The sequence below is a fragment of the Thunnus maccoyii genome, chromosome 7 (genome assembly GCF_910596095.1).
Source record: "Thunnus maccoyii chromosome 7, fThuMac1.1, whole genome shotgun sequence".
Taxonomy (NCBI): domain Eukaryota; kingdom Metazoa; phylum Chordata; class Actinopteri; order Scombriformes; family Scombridae; genus Thunnus; species Thunnus maccoyii.
Window position 1 is genome coordinate 320,986 of NC_056539.1, and position 18,614 is coordinate 339,599.

Consider the following 18,614-nt stretch of genomic DNA (forward strand, 5'->3'; position numbering starts at 1 on the left):
CAGCCAAAACATGCTGTAAAATAAGAACTTTTCACATCTGTACACAATGAGAAACCCAGCCTTAATGCATGACATTCTTGTATAGATGGATGGCACACATTCACCCTTTTAAAAAAACAGACAAATGAACACTGTTTTGCCTTTTAGCAAACACGCAACCCAGCAAGACCAATATATGAATCACTGTTGTTCACACAGTACTACACAGCATTTTTTTTCATCTGTATTATCTGTCAAAGGTTTTTCTACAAAAATATTAAAAATGGACACTGATGTCAGCTGTTCTTTTTGTGAATTGTGCCTTGAAGATTTGTGTCAATTGTTTTGGTCATGTCCCCAATCTCACAGGGGTCCACAAGATGTCAGTATGTTTATAACTCAATAATTCCTCTGCTAAAGATAATTAGTTTTTGCATTATTAATTGTATTCTATAGTTGGCAAAAACACATTATTTATAATTAAGTTAATAACCTTTACAATCACAAGCCATCCTTTCAGTCTTTGAAATGATTACAAGCAGTACATTTTGTTCTTGCAAAACGTACTGCTTGTATTAACAAGAAAGCTTGTAAAATGTTAAAGTTAAGTACTTTATAATCTTGTCCTAATGTCATTGTAATATATGATTTCTGTCTGAAAATCCCTGGCTATGATTGTTATTACATGTTTAATAAAGTTTTAAAAAAGGGCTGTTAACAGCTCAAACCCAGAGCCAACAATGTGCAACAGTACAATGTATTCTGCTTCCATCAGACCTGCTGAGTTTGGATTTCTGATTGTCTGTACTGAGCTCATCAGAATACAATTGTTTGATCATTCAACATAAATAAAAATTAGATTTTTGCTTTAAAAATCAGTCATTTGTAACCCACAATTAATAATTGCTGAACAAAATTCGTGCCACCTATGCTGCAATTTTATGCTATGCAGGCAGCTGCTTTGGAATACTAGTGGCACCTTTTATGCTCCAGTTCAAGCAGAAGATAACGTGCCCTGAGTGATTCTGGAGGTTCTGGGATAACTCTCAAATGTCAGAATTAAACGGATAGTTAATGGACACCGGTTAAACCTGAGCTCGCACTGAACAATGGAAAGTCATTCTCCAGTCCTTGTGGACTTAATCATGACTCGGACAGGACGTGGTGTGTCTTGGCTGTAGCTCTGCTGGAGTTAGTCCGGGCAGAATATGCATGATTCACAGTGACTCTCTCCATTATCGTTATGTTGACAACAGTTTATGACACTGCTTGCACCTTAGTCTCACTTGGCTATCAGGTTAGCCTTCATGTGTGGACTGCTCTAAAGCCCATTAGCCAATTAGCTTGCTTAACTTACCGCTTCATCTATTTGTTGCTAGGTCTGATAATCCAACACTAACAGAATTGTTTACTGGCTGACTGAACGTAGTCGAAAAGAGCAGCTCTGAATGGTAAGGTGTCACTCGGCCCTCTCAGATGTCCAGCTTGGACCTCGTATGCCCGTCCTGTCAATACACAGCTGCTTAGTCACAATCCGGTCTGCTAGCCGTCTGTTAGCGCGAAGCTGGTGTCCAGTGTACCCTGCTCAGGCTAACGAGCTAGCTACCTCACTAAGGCTCAGTTGGCGACAGATTTCAGACTGACAGTCGATGGACATGGTGGCTTCTAAATAGTTGCTCTTACCATCGGACGTTAGTCTGCAGAAAGGCCGCAGCAGTTCAGCAAAATTCAGGTTGTTCTTGCGAGTCACTCTCTCCGCTTCTTCGCTGCATAAGACGGCCACCAGCGGGACGAACGAATCCTGGACGAACTCCAGCACAGACTGAACACATTGGGCCATGTCGGACCAGCGTCAAAAGCAAGTAACAAAGTGAAACGGGTCAACTGTCTTATAGTTTAAGAAAGCCTGATTGTTTCATTGCTTAAGACAACTCATCCTCTACTAGCAGACAACTGCCATGTTGAATTCGCCAACCGACTTCCTGTGTAACTGAAATGGTCAGGTGATGCATGACGCCGTGCTGGACGATTACAACATTTATAAAATATTTTATTTTTTCTTCTACGGTCTGAAAAATGTATGATGCACAACCGAGATGCATTGTCAATTAACAAAATTCTCTCTTCTCTCTCAGAGCGTACGACAGATGGAATACAAAAGTGTTGTGTCGAAGTCTATTCCAACCTTAAATAATGTTCCCCTCCTGTTACAATTGTGTATTCCGTGGCACCACCTCCGCGGTTGGGGTTAGGATTTATGGTTAGACGTAGCAGAGGTAACTGGTCGGGGTTAAAGTAAACTTGCGGTCAGGTTAAACGCCTCAGAAGACAACTGGTTGGGATTAGTGAGAAGTTTGGGTGTATAGCGCCACGGATGCAAGTTAGGGTAAGGGGGAACAAACATCAACAGAACAAGAAGCAAACAGTTGGGTTTGGAATCTCCCACTGGCCGCGCAGAGGGAAGAAGAGAAGTTGACGAGAAAGTAGACGGCTTGGAGATTGGTCCTTGGTGTTCTAGGTATTAATGGAGGGGCCTAATGGCATGTCAGATGTACCTTTGTAAATATACTTTTCCATCCTCCTGACTCTGTTTTATGGACATGAACTGTACAAAAGTCTGCAGTACCCTGGAGGTCAAACTATATATGGAGTCTTGGTGCAGCTTTATCTGTTTCTCTCCTCTTTTCTAATTTACATGAAATACTTAATTAGCTTTATTTGTGTACACAGTTCAGGCCTTAGGCAGAAGATAGTGACATGTAAGCTTTATAATTGGTGAGAAAACCATGTTGGGACAAATGTATAGCATATGTGTGTTTGTGTAATGTGTATTTGTACATTTTAATCTGCTAGATTGTTAAAGATTTGTAAAAAAGCAATGTGTTGTAAGTATGGTTAAGAGAAAGTGGGGTTTAAGGCATTTTAGATCATGAAAACCTGGCTGCAGACAAGATGGCAGAAGCCACATGACATCAACAACCAGGACTGGACTGCTCATCTCTTTCTCTTACTTAAACCAAATATGGTAAATTTGAAATTTGGAGTCTTGGGTTACATTTGGAAAATTTGTATAATTTGTGCAACTGCCTTGTTTAATTTTTAGTGTGTAAGAATTGTGTTTAGAAGTATTAAAAATTAATATGCAGCTAATCATTGTGTTTCAATGACAAGATCATTATACACCGTGTAACTCAAACAATGATACTGCTTTACTGTTATTACTTGAAGTATATTGGTGGCAAAAATTGAGAATCCAAGTAGCCTTTGTACACAGTATTATGAGTTATTAGGTTATTTCTGATTTGTGCCTATTGTGCCTATCCATGATTTTTGTATCTTACTGTCAAGACGTAAACCAAAAACAAATATTAGTATTGTATGTATATCAAAGTCTAATCTGAAAATAATCTGAAAGTCTGCTATCTTATTCATCTGTGCCATAGAGCCCCATTGTTGTCTAAAAACTTTTAAAAACACATCAATGAGCCATACTGTTGCACTGGGTGTGTTCCTTCACTACCATGAAGACACCCTGTAGTGTATTTTGACTCAATCCAACACACACCATCCTGCTGCCAGAAATACTCACTAGAGCATCAAATGAGATGTGCTTGGCCCAAGACAGGAAGGCTCTGCAGTGGGTGATTAAAACTACCCAGAACATCATCAGTACGAATCTACCCAGTGTCAGTGATATCAGTGAGGTGAGGTGCCTGCACAGAGCCCAAAGGATACTAAAAGACAATACCCCCCCCGCCCCCCCCCCCCCCCCCCAGCCACAGCTTGTCCACCCTGCTGCTCTCTGGCAAAAGATACAGTCGTACCACCAGACTACAGAGTAGTTTCTGTCCTCAGCCAAGACTCCTCCATTCATCCTCTGCACTTCAATATAAAAAATAGTATTATTTTTATGACTTGTTATTCCATTTATATAATTGTTTTTTGTGAGTAGCATAAAGGGATTACAAACTACATATCGTTATACACCCTTGTGTTATCAAATGATAATAAATTAATCTTGAATCTTGAAATGTGGATTCATCCACCGCTGAAAATAGTCCCTATATGCATTATTTCCTCGTTTGAGCAACATTTGCTTAAATCTACAGTGACCAGCTGTTTAAGGACATTTCTGAGCCTTTTTTTTTAAAAAAAAGCAGAAACAATGTATATGTGAGGAGTTTATAAAGATTTGTCTTCAGTAGGAACCAGGGGACTATGACCTGAGAACCTCACACACGGTAGAGGTCAGAAAGTATTTTTGAGATGCACTAACACATGTCGGTTTGGGTCGTTTCATAGGATCTGTTGATAATAAGAAAAACAGAGTAAACACAGGCCTAAACTGGGTTAAGACCACCAGATTTGAACAGCCCTCATTACTGAGGGACATATTGCTTATAGCTAATTATCTAAGTTATGCATTCAATTATTTTGTGTTTCATTATATTGTGGTAGCTAGTACAATTGCTTGTCATTGTTGTTACTGATTTAAAATTGCAGCAAAACATAGAATGCAATAGTTGGCCAATGAATAGGATAAATAGGCAAAAGTCTGTGTGTACCTGAATACACCCTCGACTATGCAAAGTTTTCACCAAGCTTGATGTGCCTTTATAAAACATGGCTCAGAATCAGACATCATACAGAACAAAAAAGCATTGTTATGCAGCACATTAGCATGAATTGAATACATAACATGCTGCTTTCACTGGAAACAGGAATGACTGTCCATCCCCTGCTCAGTTTAAACACTCAGCATCATTAACAACATGTAAGTAATGTTCTGTTCCAGTCACATGTTGACACAGATGTATTGTACTCCTTGAAGTCAGAGCCTTTCTATCTTTACATTGTTTTCTCTGCTTTACACTTTAATTTAATATCAGCAGCACTGTAGAAACGTTGCACACAATGCAGCCAGTACTGTCTGGCACATATCGTGACTCAAGAGTAATAAAGTACTGATCATTTCATTAGTCAGATGGATTAAAAATCTAGTTTAACATTCAAAACAAAATAAAACATTCAACACTGCAGAGAGACTGCTTAATGTTTTCCAGGTATAAAAGGCATGTTATGTGTATATCCTGCCACACGTTACACAGAAAGAGACCAGGGATGGGGGTTGTGGTGGGTGGATGGTGGTGGTGTGTGTGGGGGGTATGGATGTTATTTGATGTTGCGTAATATGCGGCGAGTGTGACTGGTTTTCATGGCAGTGAGAGCAGCCTCCAGCGTGGCGATGAGGTGCAGGAGTGTGCTGGGGTCTGTCTGAAGCACCCTGCTGTTGTGGTCAGTGCAGCTGCCACAACCTCTCATCAGAAGCAGCCGCAGTGTCAGCATGGGAATGGCCTGCTGACGGACTGAACGACTCGCCAACTGGCAGGACAGAGTGAAGGAAATCACAGTGAGAGTGATAGAGAAACAAAGGGAAGAAAATAAGTTAAAATCTGAATATTGCTAAACTGAACCTTTATAGCTGTAAGTGGTGAAAACACAAAACCAGTCTACGTAGTTTTCTCCGTGTATTCTGACTTAGTTAATTAGTTAATTATTAATTATTATTAATTAGTTAATTAGTGTACTCTGACTTCCTCCTTTCCAAATTTCATACTTGCAGGTTCACAAAGTCTGCTGGTGGAAAGTGACTCACTGGTCTGATCTTAGTAATTGACTGACTTAAAAACTACTAAATTAACAAACACAATGACACAAAAAGACGACACCTAACAGAATATAACAGTAAACATGTTCACTTATCTATTACATTATCCATTTGAATATACAGCAGTTGAATTATAATCAATAACGATTATTAATAATAATACAAGACAGGTTCTGGTTTTTTTCAAGTCTGTCTTAAAACAATGTTGACTTGTCAATATGTATGCATATTTAAAAATACATTCCAAAGTTGATATGAAGCTAATATGAGGCTTCAGCAGTCTGAGTGAGCTAAAACTAGTACTAACCAAGTTGTGGTGGAGGACACATTCTAGTAGTTGGTTGTAGATTTACTCATGTTACAGAATAAAGCACATAACATGTATTTATTTATACTTGTCCCCTCACCAAATGTTGTCAGTTTAGCCGGTGATGTTGCGACCGTGTTGTTCATTCGTTTTCCTCACAGCTTCTCTTCTACTGATCCTCACAAGTGGTTTGTTTATGTCCTTTTTGACAATAAGTTAGTCACAACTCGGTGCAGATCAAAGGAAATCTCTTGAGTGCATTTGCTTCTTGTTTCTTTCAGAACCCAGCAGACACAGACAATCTAAACTATATATTGTACCATATCATGTTTTTTTTTGCTTTGTACTGTTTGTTGTTGTGCTGTTGTATGTTTTGATTGTGGGGGACTACAGATGCAAATTAGCTTCCAGCTAACTCCAGTGCAGTGCATCTTTAATGTTTAAAACTGCACACCGTCCCAATCAATAAATCAAATCAATCAATATTCAGTGTTTCCTCTATAATAGTACAGGCCTGGCAGGCCGCCAGGCCAACGAGTACCCCCGCCAAGCCAAAAAATATTTTTTTTAAATGCCAAAAATAACGCCAAATATCCATTTATTCGGAAATCAATTTCATTTGGGAGCCTCTGAGCAGCGCTGTTTCGAAACGTGAGTCAACGTCTATGTCGTTGCCTGGGAAACTGCAGGTAGCATAACTCCTTTTTATGAATAGGGCAGTACTTGAGCGAGTGAGTGGTTAAGCCATGGATGTATAATAAGAGCCGCCACTCAGCCTTGCAGCCAATTTTTCCCAGTGGCCACTTGCGCTATTGCAGTGAAAAATCTATGGGGAAAGGATTTTCCCCATAGACCACCATTGTAAAAGAGACGCCTGTAAAACTGTTGACAGGACCCCCCAAATTATGACTCTTTCTATTATGAACTTTTGATCCATGGAGGTTTTATGTTTGTAAAACTTTCCTCAAGCCGAGAAAAGTGATTTTAAAATCTGTGACGTCGTCACAATGTAAAATCTATGGGCCAAGTGGGAGCTCGTGGGCAGGACCAGCGGGGGAAACACTACTGCGCATATTCAGTGGGCCGCACAACGCAGAAGCAAACCTGGAAGCTAAAAACATTTTTTGGTGTATGCGCCAGGTGAGCAATTCCTAAAGGACTGAATGGGCTCAATTTTTAGTCCAGTATCCAGCTCTTATAATACATCCATGGGTTAAGCGAGAGAGCGAGCACCAGAAAAGTGACGGTGAATGTGAGCAGAGCAGTGGAAAAGTTTATCAGTAAGGCCATATTCAGACCAAATCAGGCGGTGTGGTGTTCAGCTGCAGGGTCGAGCAGAGGTGTGGGCGTGTTTATTTGTACTCCAGAACATAACTGCTGTGAAACAATCAGAAAATAACATTTTTTGATCTGATTGACCGGCATTCTCGCTACCAGTGCTCCCTCTCTTCATTCACTCTCTAGCTCGCTCTACCACTGCTTCTCTCTCTCTCTCTCTCTCTCTCTCTCTATCTGGTGCTCTCTCTCTCGCCTTTTTTACAGTACAGACTACAGTTTGTCAGTTAATAAATGCTGCAGCTTGAGGGTTAGCTCCGAAGTTAGCAACAATGGGTTAGCCTAACCTGACAATGCTAAACAGAGAAATAGAGAGCGGAGAAATGTGTGGCTGCTAATCACCCCCCTTCTGATTGTTTCACCTACTTGGGAATTAAGGTTGTCCCTTATATAGATAATATAGCACAAACTAATTATGACCCAGTGTTAGAGCAGGCTACCAAACTCCTGGCACGAAGGACGACATTACCAATCTCTTTAATCATCAGTATTCATATTTTAAAAACATTGATGGCTTCTGTGCCTTCCATATGACAGGGGAGGACCTAAGTGCCCAAATTTGCAGTGGTACTACTGGGCAGCTCAACTCAAATGATTATGTTTTATTTTTCTTATTTTTCAAGTTAATTCAGTATAAATGGCTGATGTGAGCATATGTTACACCTGTCAAAATTCACAAATTTGACAGTAGTGCTTGTACTTGTACTGAATGTAATGATGTCAAAGGAACACTTCTTCATTGCTTATGGAAATGTAAGTTGATAAGGACTGGTTTTCTGTTGGTTTCAGTTCAGCTCCCCTTTGAACCCAGAGTATTTACCATGAATTTATACCCAAAGGTTCTAAATATAAAAAGGGCCTGTATGTGCTCATCAACATGTGTCTTTTTCAAGCAAAGAGGCTGAGCTTAGCCCTTAACTGGAAAAGTAGAAGTAATGATAAGTGGATTAAGGAGATGGTGTCTTGTATGGCATTAGAAAAAATGACATATACAGTGCTGCTTGAAAGTTTATGAACCCTTTAGAATTTTTTCTACTTCTACATAAATATGACATAAAACATGATCAGATTTTTACACAAGTCCTAAAACTAGATAAAGGGAACCAAATTAAACAAATGAAACAAAAACATTAAACTTATTCCTTTATTTATTGAGGAAATTTATCCAATCTTACACATTTGTGTGAGGCGAAAGTATGTGAACCCTTCCTTTCGGTAAGTGGTGTGACCCCCTTTCGCAGCAACAGCTTCAACTAAATGTTTCTGGTAAATGTTTATCAGGCCTGCAGATTGGCTTGGAGGAATTTTAGCCCATTCATCCTGGTCCAGAGGCAGCAAAGCAGGCCCAAACTATGATACTGCCACCATAGATGGTATAAGGTTCTTATGCTGGAATGCAATGTTTGCATTTCCTTTTGCGTTTCTCATTAAAGCCAGAAAGTTTGATTTTGGTCTCATCCGTCCACAGAAAATTTTCCCAACAGCCCTCTGGCTTATCCACATGGTCTTGAGTAAACCGTAGACAAGCAGCAATGTTCTTCTTGGAGAACAGTGGTTTTCTCCTTTGCAACTGTGCAATGCACACCATTCAGTGTTTCCCCTATATTCCTTCTGCAGCGGTGCACCGCTGCTGCTAAAAATTCACACGATCACAAATATCAAGCGGCTACTCATGATTTTCACTCGCACACTGTGTGAGCACAATAACACCCTACGTTATTGTGGAATTGTTTTGCATAACCCCTGACTAACTTTATCTACTTTTTAGATTTGCATGAAAATCTGATCATGTTTAGGTCATATTTATGCAGAAATAGAGCAAATTCTAAAGGGTTCACAAACTTTCAAGCACCACTGTATACTGTGAAACAAACAGGAGTCATTTAAAGGAAATATGGGATCCCTTAGTACTGTTTCATAAAAGGGAAGAAATGCTAAGATCGCTAAGACGGAAAATTCATGTATAGAGATGTAAGTAGATATAGTATTTTTAGTTTAAGAAGCATGTGTGTATGCATATATGTACATGGTTATGTATGTGTGTATTTGTTTTGTTATTTGTCTTCTTGTCCTTCGTCTTTCTTTTTTTTAATCTTGCGTTTCTATATTAGTTGATTACTTCCTGATATGAAGTCTCAGTATGAAATGCTGATGTGCTATGAATTTTTACTATTTCTTACCAGTAGTTTGTATTGTTCTGCCCAGAGGAGTCTGAGGGGAGGGTTGGTGTGAGTGAGGTGGTTCAAGCTGTATTATATTTGTTTTACTTTTATAATTTCTTTGCCCCTTGTCTATTTATGTTTAAAAAGTAATTTAAAAACATTCTAAAAAAAACCCAACAAATACTGCAAAAATATTCCAGCTATCAAATCTGCAAAGACAGGGTATCTTGTACTAAACAGACTTTGGAAGATCCCAACATGATTTAGCTCACTCAGACAACTTTGAATGTATTTTTGAACACAACAAGAGCTGTGGATTCTGTCCTCATCTCTTACAATGTAGTCATGTACCAGTGGAATAGCTTCAATGTCAGTGTGGAGAGAAGAAATTGTTACAGCGACTAAGACCCATTTCTACAAACATATTGGCACTAAAGTATTGTGTTAAGACAGACTTGAACAGTATCTAGCATACTCACGTACATACACACACCTGTACATCCAGTCTCCATTCCACATTGTGGTAGGCAGGCAGGTTGGAGGGCAGCAGACTTAGGACATTGCGGATCTGATTGTGGTGCTGCAGGTAGAGCTGCAAAAACAAAAACCCTCACACACTCAGTCTGTCACAACGGCCAATTCAGGTCAAACTATCATCATCCTTTGTTGCCATTTTCGCTGTCACTGACCTATCCTGTCATTTGAGACCTGCCCTGCAGTTACCCGTTTTCCCGCCAATTGCATCACCTGACTTCCCCATCCACCTGCACACAGTCCCGGCATTATGGGTGGGCCCTGGGGGGCCACACCCAGGAATTTGGAATTTGGCCCTCCCAAGAGAAATCAGCATCAGCGCTGTTTTAATGCATGGGCTGTGCAGAGGGCCCACGAGGCTTAGGGAAAAAAACTAAATAAAATTCACAGGGAGGAAAAAAAACTCCAGCCTCCTTTGTACATTTCTTTGCCCGTTTGTGGTGTCTGGATTTAGAGCGAAGTGAGACATTACTGGTATTTAGTATCTCCTCTGCTCCTAAGTGGGAAACAGAGGTGCAGTGTTTGTTTTGTTGTCAGCTACAGTTTTCACATTTACACTTTTAGTTTCACTCTTTTTTAATCTTTCTGTTATCTCTTTCTGTTTCTAAGAAGCTTGTTTAAACTTCTGAACTTCAGTTTGTTGCAGTTACTGTTATTCAGAGTTTTTGTGTGTGACGCCAGAGCGGGAAATTAAAGCGGGTCGCTGAAGTTAGCATGCCGGCCGGTATTTCAGTTTAACCAGTGTTATCTGGTGACTTTCAGGGGACTGTGCTGTGGTTGTTGTTGGCAGCTGTTGAAAACATGAACAGAACATGTTGGCGTCCTCCTGGGTCTTAAATTATCATATGTTCAACACAGTATATATTCCTCTGGTCCTTTTTGTATTACATTAGGTAAATTAAATGGTGTCACCACCAAGAAGCATTCACATTTCCTCACTTATTTTTCTGAAATTAATCTTTTTAAAGGGCTTGCTTGAGATGAAACGCTCTCATTGCAGTATCCAGACTGATGGTCACAAGTTAAACAGACAGTAGGCTGGTCAAACCTTGTGAATACTGGCTGTGTGACTACACAGTTTACACAATATTTAGCCACAAACTCTACTTGTAGTGCGTGCACAATGACAAAGCAGGTTAATCGGTTGAATATGGGCCACTTTCTGATTGAAGATAACAGTATAAAATCACAAGATAGACTACAGCTTCACTGCCAGTTTATAGGCTATGTTTTGTTTCCCACATTATAAGAAACGTTATGAGGTGAATGCTTCTTTCTGAGTGCATTTTAACTCACGTAAATGGTTGGCGTAGATAATAAACACATTGACTGATTGATTAAAGTAAAATTGATAAGGCTTTTAGGAGCCAGCTGCCATCACTATGAGCAAGCACGACACATTCAGCTGCCAGTTAACAGGGTCACTGGTGTGACTGTGTTATCTGGTGACTTCCAGGGGAATGTGTCATGGTTGTCGTGGTGACTGCATTTATTGAAAACACAAAAAGAACATGCAGGTGTCCTCCTAAAGTCTTATATTATCGTATGTTCAACACAGTATATATTCCTCTGGCCTCACTTTTCAGACCAGGAGCTACCTGCTTGGCTAATTCATGAACTGAAGTTCAATGTCTCTGATATCCTTTTCTTTTTTGTCTTTTTCTTTGCTGCTTCACTGCTTCAACATTTGTTACCAATGATGTTCAAAGCATCTGTCACACCCAGCTGGCCAGCCTTGCTGCTTAATTACCATTGTCATCGTCATGATACAGACAGCAAACCAATCGTAATATTTTTCTTATTTGCAAATAAAGTAACTCTTCATTCATTGGTTTGTGGTTCAACACACACACTAAATTAAATTATTTGATTTGATAGAAAAAAAAGCAAAGCCAGGATGAGGCGGTGGGGGTTTGGAGGCTCCCCAGAGGTCGGAGGCCCCCAGGCACCAGCCCAATTGGCCCAGTGGATAGTCCATACTTGCATGTTAACCTAACCTGACCAGGCTCACTTAAGGTGGGCTGACCTTTAAGGTGGACCAGCAATTCTCATTTTAGTGTCAATCTCAGCCGCTCTTTAACAGAGAATGGAGAAATGTGCGGCTGATGAGTGTCTTGAGTTGTTGATTAGCAACCCCCCACCACCCCAAAACAGTCAACCTAGGGAAAACACTGAATCATCTCCTTAGATAAAGAAAACAGATTATAAATTACCTGTAGAAGAATCTGGTTAAGCTCTTCAACAAACCCCAAAACCATCACTGAGTCCAGGAAATCCACTTCAGAGATCTACACAAACAAACAAACACATTCACAAGGGAAAGTGACACAAGGAGCAGTTGACTCCTTCAATACTTAAATGTTCAACACAGCTGGTGACATATCTGGCTCATTAGATGTTTTTAGTGTTATAGATGACATCAAACAGTCTTTATGAACCTCTGCCATTTTATCACAGAGAGAAGGGTCAGTGTGTGTGTGTGTGTGTGTGAGTCACCATGTGTTTGGAGCTCTCTGTCATCAGGAACATCAGGCCTTCCACTCCATGCTGCACCATTTCCACAGGAACACACAGCTTCCCTGTAAGCAGTGGTGCAATTATGGATTTACTTTGAAGTCCTGGCAGTTGCTAGGTAGCATGGATGTCAAAGTTGCATGACATTGAGAAGTGTCCTAATGATTTATTCAGTTCTGTTAAGCACTAATAATAATGACCTCAAAGCACCCTTACTATCATGTGATATATTGGTTAGTGGACACAAAACTAAATTATTCCACCTACAGAGCAGAGGTACACAGTGCCAAATTCTTTACATGCTATTCCTTTTAGTTATTTATGATTTGAGCTGTACCAAATTATTTAAAATTCATTTCCAGACATGTTTTAGACATATAAAAATACTCTGCTTTGATTAATACTTGTGTCTGATGTTTTTTCCACAAAAAAGTTCAATAACCTTGTTAAAAAAATCTTAAAATTACATATTACTCATTCTCCCACAAAGAAAAATACCAACAATCAATATGCAAATATTCTTCATTTCAAATGTTTAACTGCTGGTTACAAGCTGTCTACTTCTTCACTGTAAAGTCCATTCTAAATGTATGTGCACTGAGATTTAAGGTGAGCACAGAGGAACTTTCCTCCTTCAGCAGATGATTGTGAAAACCAACTCTGAACATACATCATTCTGCACAGAGAACAACATCACAGTGAAGCAACACAGACTTTTTTCAACAACTATAATATCTGACATTTAAAACAGCAGTTTAACGAAGATTGTGAGACTAATATAAATAATGGGAGACATGTAGAATTAACCATCTACCACTGGGGCAAGTTGTCTCATTACCCATAAAGTGTGCATATCTGTCACACAGTCCATTTAGTACTGTGCATGTATTAGGGGTTTCAATTAAACAGATTTTTATTCAGCAGGTTTTACAAAAAGTCACCTTGTTGTTCTTGACATAAACATGTAAAATAAAACCTGATATAAGAGCAGTTCAATGAAGCTCTTTTTTAAAACGATGCTCAGTTTTTAGTGAAACTGTTTTAGAGAGCTGTTGATTCAACGTCATTGTCATTTTATGGTCATTTCATCCACAGTAGTGGCCAGGAGTGTTGGAGTGGCCCAGTCAGCTACTTGGTAGGGAGTGTGTAATGAATGGAGTATGTCTTACTGGCTGCTCCCTCATAGATCTTGGGGCTGGTTCCTCTCCTTAGGAACTCCAGTGCTATGCGACCAAACTCACCAACCACTGAGGACAAACAAAAAACATGGCCACATATGCTCAATATATTAAACCAAAAAACGATGAATGTGTTCAATTCTTATTTGGGGTTATGATTATATAGACAAAATGTCTGATGTCATCATTCTCCTAGGGAACTATGCTGATATCATTCAGTTGTTATACACAGAGATAATGCTTCAGTATATCACACAGAGAACAAATGTCCTTTCCCCCTCAAAAACAAATATTTTAAAAACAGAGGCTATGGTGTCAGCCAGATGCAGAGGGCTGCTTTATTGTCATAAATGGTTTGATTGGTACAGAATATCACACAGTTCACACTCATTTCATTACAGTGCTGAATCACAGAGCTGTGCTAACTGACATCTAGAAACATACACAGTAACATCACACTGTATGTATATATACACAAGTAAGAAAATATATGTCAAAGTGCATGAAATCTAAGTCTTTAAATAAATTAAACTTATTTTGCTGCCCAATGACCCTTGTCCACCAGCCTCACAAATGGTTTGAAGAAATGTATGCAGCAAAGAGCATTCAGATCTGGTAGGGTCCCCCTGACTTTTCCCGCACACCAAGAGAAAGACAAGAGAAGCACAGCATTTAAAAAAAACACATTAGAGATATGAATGTATGTCTTGTTCCACTATCTTAAAACAGCAATGGAATAAATATGTATACGTATAATGTTTCAGGTACACAACAAAACAATATCTGTTCAAGAAGACATGAAATCATGAGGGCATTTTAAGTTGTGAAGGGGATGCTCCTCTCACATCAGGTCAAGAGATTTTTCGAGGGTTTTCAAAGACAGATTCCATATCTAAAAGGCCCTCCTGACTGAATGGTGCATCTTAATGCACAAATATCATCATGTATCATCAGAGGTGGAATGCAACTTAGTACATTTACTCAATTACTGTACATAAATACAATTTTGTAGTATTTGTACTTTTAGTCTGTGATTAAGGGAGATTAAGATTTTACCATCAAAACTACAATAAGATGCAGTTTTAGATTTAACTACCCAACTGCATGTAAAGTGGTTCAAATTATCTCCAAATAAACATATACTGTGTATCTCTATTCATACACAATATAACACTCTGAAAGGGGACATTCTGCATAACAACTACTTTTAAATTTAATACCTTGTGCATTTTGCTGATTATCCTTTTTCAGTACTGTATAGTATCTGAATTGTTACTGCACTTCTGTGTATTATAAATGAGAGAAATGCATTATGAGTTACCCTGACATGTCCCAGTCATGTGTGAGGACAGAACCTGACAGAGTGTTTGACTGGAGACTTTCCCTCAATGTTCACACACTACTGGAACAGTGTGTCTGATGCTTTTAAGTTTTTATTATGAACGTGATGATATAAAACCGATGGTTATGATGGTGGTTATGATTATGATTATGATTACAGACAATTAAATATATTTCCCCAGTAGCACACTGTTGCCAGCGTAGTTGGTCCAAGCTGCGGAAATACACATACTGTGTTCACAACCAGCACATTCAGCTGACAGTCAGCAGGTCACATTAGAAGCTTGTTGTTGTTATGGCCCTGATCCTCTATCACAGCAGCGGGAGAGCAGTTATTTACCTGCAGCGTCAACCTTCGGGAGGAAGGCGAGGTGTTCTTTATGGTCTTCAGACAAAACCAGCAGCATCCTGGACGACAGCGTCCTGTTCAGCACTCTAACAACAGTTTAACAGTCAGGAATACGCTCATCCATGAACCCGGAAAAAGATCTCAGTTTTGTTCCATGGATGTTTTGTTTCCTCTTCTTCTTCTTCTCTGGTATTCTTATAATGCAGCGATTATCTTTATTGTTGCTTTACTGCCATCTTCTGGACCTAATCACCTGCTCCAACGTGCCAGTCCCCCCTCGTTCAAATAAACTGTGCCTCGCCCAAAAAGTGGACAGGATCAGGCGGCGGCAGCAGGGCGGTGACAAAAAGCTGTAGTGAAGTCGGACTAGCAGCCTTCAAATAATACACAGGAACTCCAACCTTGATCACCAAGGTATTAGTTTCCTTCTGTGGTGAATTATATTCCTGATACAGACTCCTTCTTCAACCACTTCAGCAATCTTATTCCTTGCATAGACGATGAGTTTATTCAGTTATGTGATACTCATATGACTTCAGATGAGCTGGATAAAGCAGTAGGAGGTTTATCTTTAGACAAATCTCCAGATACTGATTCTCTCTACTTTCTATAGGTACTTCTGGGACTTATTAAAAGATCAATTATTTCTTTTATTAAAAGAAGCAACTGATGATGTGACATTTCCTTCCACTATGAAACAAGTAATAATAACATTAATTCTCGAGTCAGGTAAAGACCTCAAAATATTAGATAATCTCAGACCAATCAGATTACTGAACAACTACTACAAAATTGTAGTAACCCTTATTTATGATGATAGATCAAAAAAGAATATACATAAAATTATAAGTGATTCCCAATCTGTATTCATGAAGGGTAGATCTATTCATAACAACATTCACTTATTACTTGATCTCTTAAATTATAGATATTTAATATAAGGTAATGGATTTATTTTATTTCTAGACTTTTATAAAGCATTTGATTCAATGATGAGCACCCATTTATTTTCCGTTTTTTAAGGTAACCTGGTTTTGGGGACAAATTTCGAATTTCAAATTATAGAATCTCTTTATGGAAATACAAATAGTTCAATTTCTTTACATCACCTCAATTTACAGTCAAACGTCGGGTTAAACAGAGCTGTTCTATTTCTCCAAAGAAATGGAGAAATAGAACAGACATTCCTACTATATACTACATTCCTATTAAATCCAGTGTTAAATACTTGGGTATACATATATTTAAAGAATCAACTGACAGTGAAAATATGAACGCATGGAAAGTAATTCAACCTAACCGGTCGAAGCAGATGGCCACCCACCTAGAGCCTGGTTCTGTTTGAGGTTTCTTCCTGTTAAAGGGGAGTTCTTCCTTGCCCCTGTCGCCAAGTGCTTGTTCATGGGGGAATGTTGAGTCAATGTAGAATAAAGAGTAGGGGAGACCAGGGATAGTTGTAACACTTTTTGCAATTTTCCCAATAAATCAAAAACCATTTACACTGGAATAGTCAATTTGATATATTATAAACATCAAATGTGTCAGCTACTGAAACAATGTATTTAAGTTGTTTTATAAAATATGTACAGCTTGCAAAATTGATTTCAATACAGTCAGTCCACTGTTACTGTCCCAGTGTACAGGGACAGTTGATACACATGCCAGGGATGATTGTAACATGTCTAAAATATACATAATTAATCATTCAAATACTCAAAATGAAAAACTCTGGGAAGTGATTTGGATCCCTGGCACTCCAGGCTCTGCCTCTTCTTGTGAAAACAGTATAGGGTCACATGGCAAATGCCATATGAGTTGGCCACTGCCCTGACTGGTTTGCTCTGTTTTATTTCATCTGAAGCCCTCTCCAGCAAAGGAAGTGGGACTACCCTGTCTGTCTTCCTCTTTCTGATGTTTGGCATGCTGTAAGCAAACACATTTCCACTGACTATTATGCAACTGATTATCATTAACTTAGCATGTCATCATGTCATTTTATGACATTTTACATTTAATTTGCTATCTATCTATGCATCTATCTATCTATCTAGTTAGCTTTCTAGTTAGTTTATGTAGGCCTTGAGGTTTTTAAAATATTTGAAACTTGGACAGTTGTAACAAGGCGTTACAACCGTCCCAGTATCACCAGTTATGTTTTCACCTCATCTGAATTATCTTGACTGCTAGTTAGCCATTTCTACTTTTAGCTTATAAAACACTGTTTCTAATAATACATGTTTGGATTCCCAGACATTTGATCTCAGGACAGTATCCAAAAAATAAATCTGATAGAAATTTAATTTTTACCTCAAAAGCATACTTTTGCTGGTAACTTTTTCTGTGAGCTCCATGTGTGGCTCCTTTTTTGTAAGCAAGAAGACAATCTAACTGAGCATGTGCAGAGTGGGTGTAATCACTGTAGCTTGTTTCAGATTGGAGTTATTCAAGGTGTTACAACCGTCTCATGTTACAACTGTCCCTGGTCTCCCCTACAGTCTAGACGTGCTACATGTGAAAAGTGTCCTGAGATAACTTTTGTTATGATTTGGCACTATATAAATAAAATTGAATTGAATTGAGTTTAAATGCCAAACTAGACTTAACTCATGGTCATTGAGAGACATTAGCTTACTGGGTTGAATCTTTTTGACTAAAACATAAAGCAAGTAAAGGTGTATCTACTTAATATTAATAATAATTCATACTTAATGGCTATTACAAATGGTGCTATTAAAATGTTTTTTTTAATAGAGTTTTTACTTAAATGTGATTTCACTATTCAAAGACTCCTGGTTAAATTATCCCTTTTTCACCAACAGATCCTTTTATTTTGGAAACTCAATCACAATCACAATTTCACCCCACACAATACAACAATACACCAATATGGAATAATAGATATGTCACAATTAAAGACAAATCATTCTATAACAAGGACTGAACGGAGAAAGGCATTGGGTCGGTGATTCACTTAATTGATAGTAGTGGCTGTATCATGTCATATCAAAGTTTCTGCCTTAGATATGATTTAACTGGCAACCGTAACAAATTTAAAGCTATAACTAAAGCCATACCCAACTCCATTATATGTTTAATGAAAGGAATTTTAACAAATTCTTCTCCCATCACTCCTTAGGTGCATCCCAAGTCTCTTAAATTGCATCCACGTTTCCCTCACTTGCGTCTTTTCCTTGCGTCTTAGTCCCTCCCACCGTGGATGCAAGGAGAGACGCAAGGAAACCAAGCG

At 38.8% G+C, this 18,614-nt stretch overlaps 2 protein-coding genes across 4 annotated transcripts in view; both read right to left on the reverse strand.

The window, feature by feature from the left end:
• trappc8 (trafficking protein particle complex subunit 8) overlaps nt 1–3,174 on the reverse strand; it is an 86,676-nt gene extending 83,502 nt beyond the window's left edge. The window contains exon 1 of one of the 2 annotated variants that reach the window (XM_042415675.1): nt 1,663–3,174. In XM_042415675.1, coding sequence (XP_042271609.1) covers nt 1,663–1,819 — 157 coding nt within the window. In that variant the 5' untranslated portion in view covers nt 1,820–3,174. The remainder of the gene's footprint in view (nt 1–1,662) is intronic. The other variant, XM_042415676.1, reaches the window with a different exon arrangement.
• Nucleotides 3,175–4,565: 1,391 nt separating this feature from the next.
• On the reverse strand, nt 4,566–15,561 carry commd2 (COMM domain containing 2). 2 transcript variants are annotated; one of them, XM_042415632.1, is made up of 6 exons: nt 15,359–15,559; nt 13,669–13,746; nt 12,482–12,564; nt 12,199–12,273; nt 9,945–10,043; nt 4,566–5,361 (listed from the first exon to the last, which is right to left on the reverse strand). In XM_042415632.1, the coding sequence occupies exons 1-6, from the start codon at nt 15,423–15,425 to the stop codon at nt 5,152–5,154; spliced, it is 612 nt and encodes a 203-aa protein (XP_042271566.1). In that variant the 5' UTR covers nt 15,426–15,559; the 3' UTR covers nt 4,566–5,151. The 2 variants fall into 2 exon arrangements, with proteins under 2 accessions (XP_042271566.1, XP_042271567.1); XM_042415633.1 differs by having other exon boundaries at nt 5,188–5,361; nt 9,935–10,043; nt 15,359–15,561.
• Between the last annotated feature and the right edge of the window lie 3,053 nt (nt 15,562–18,614).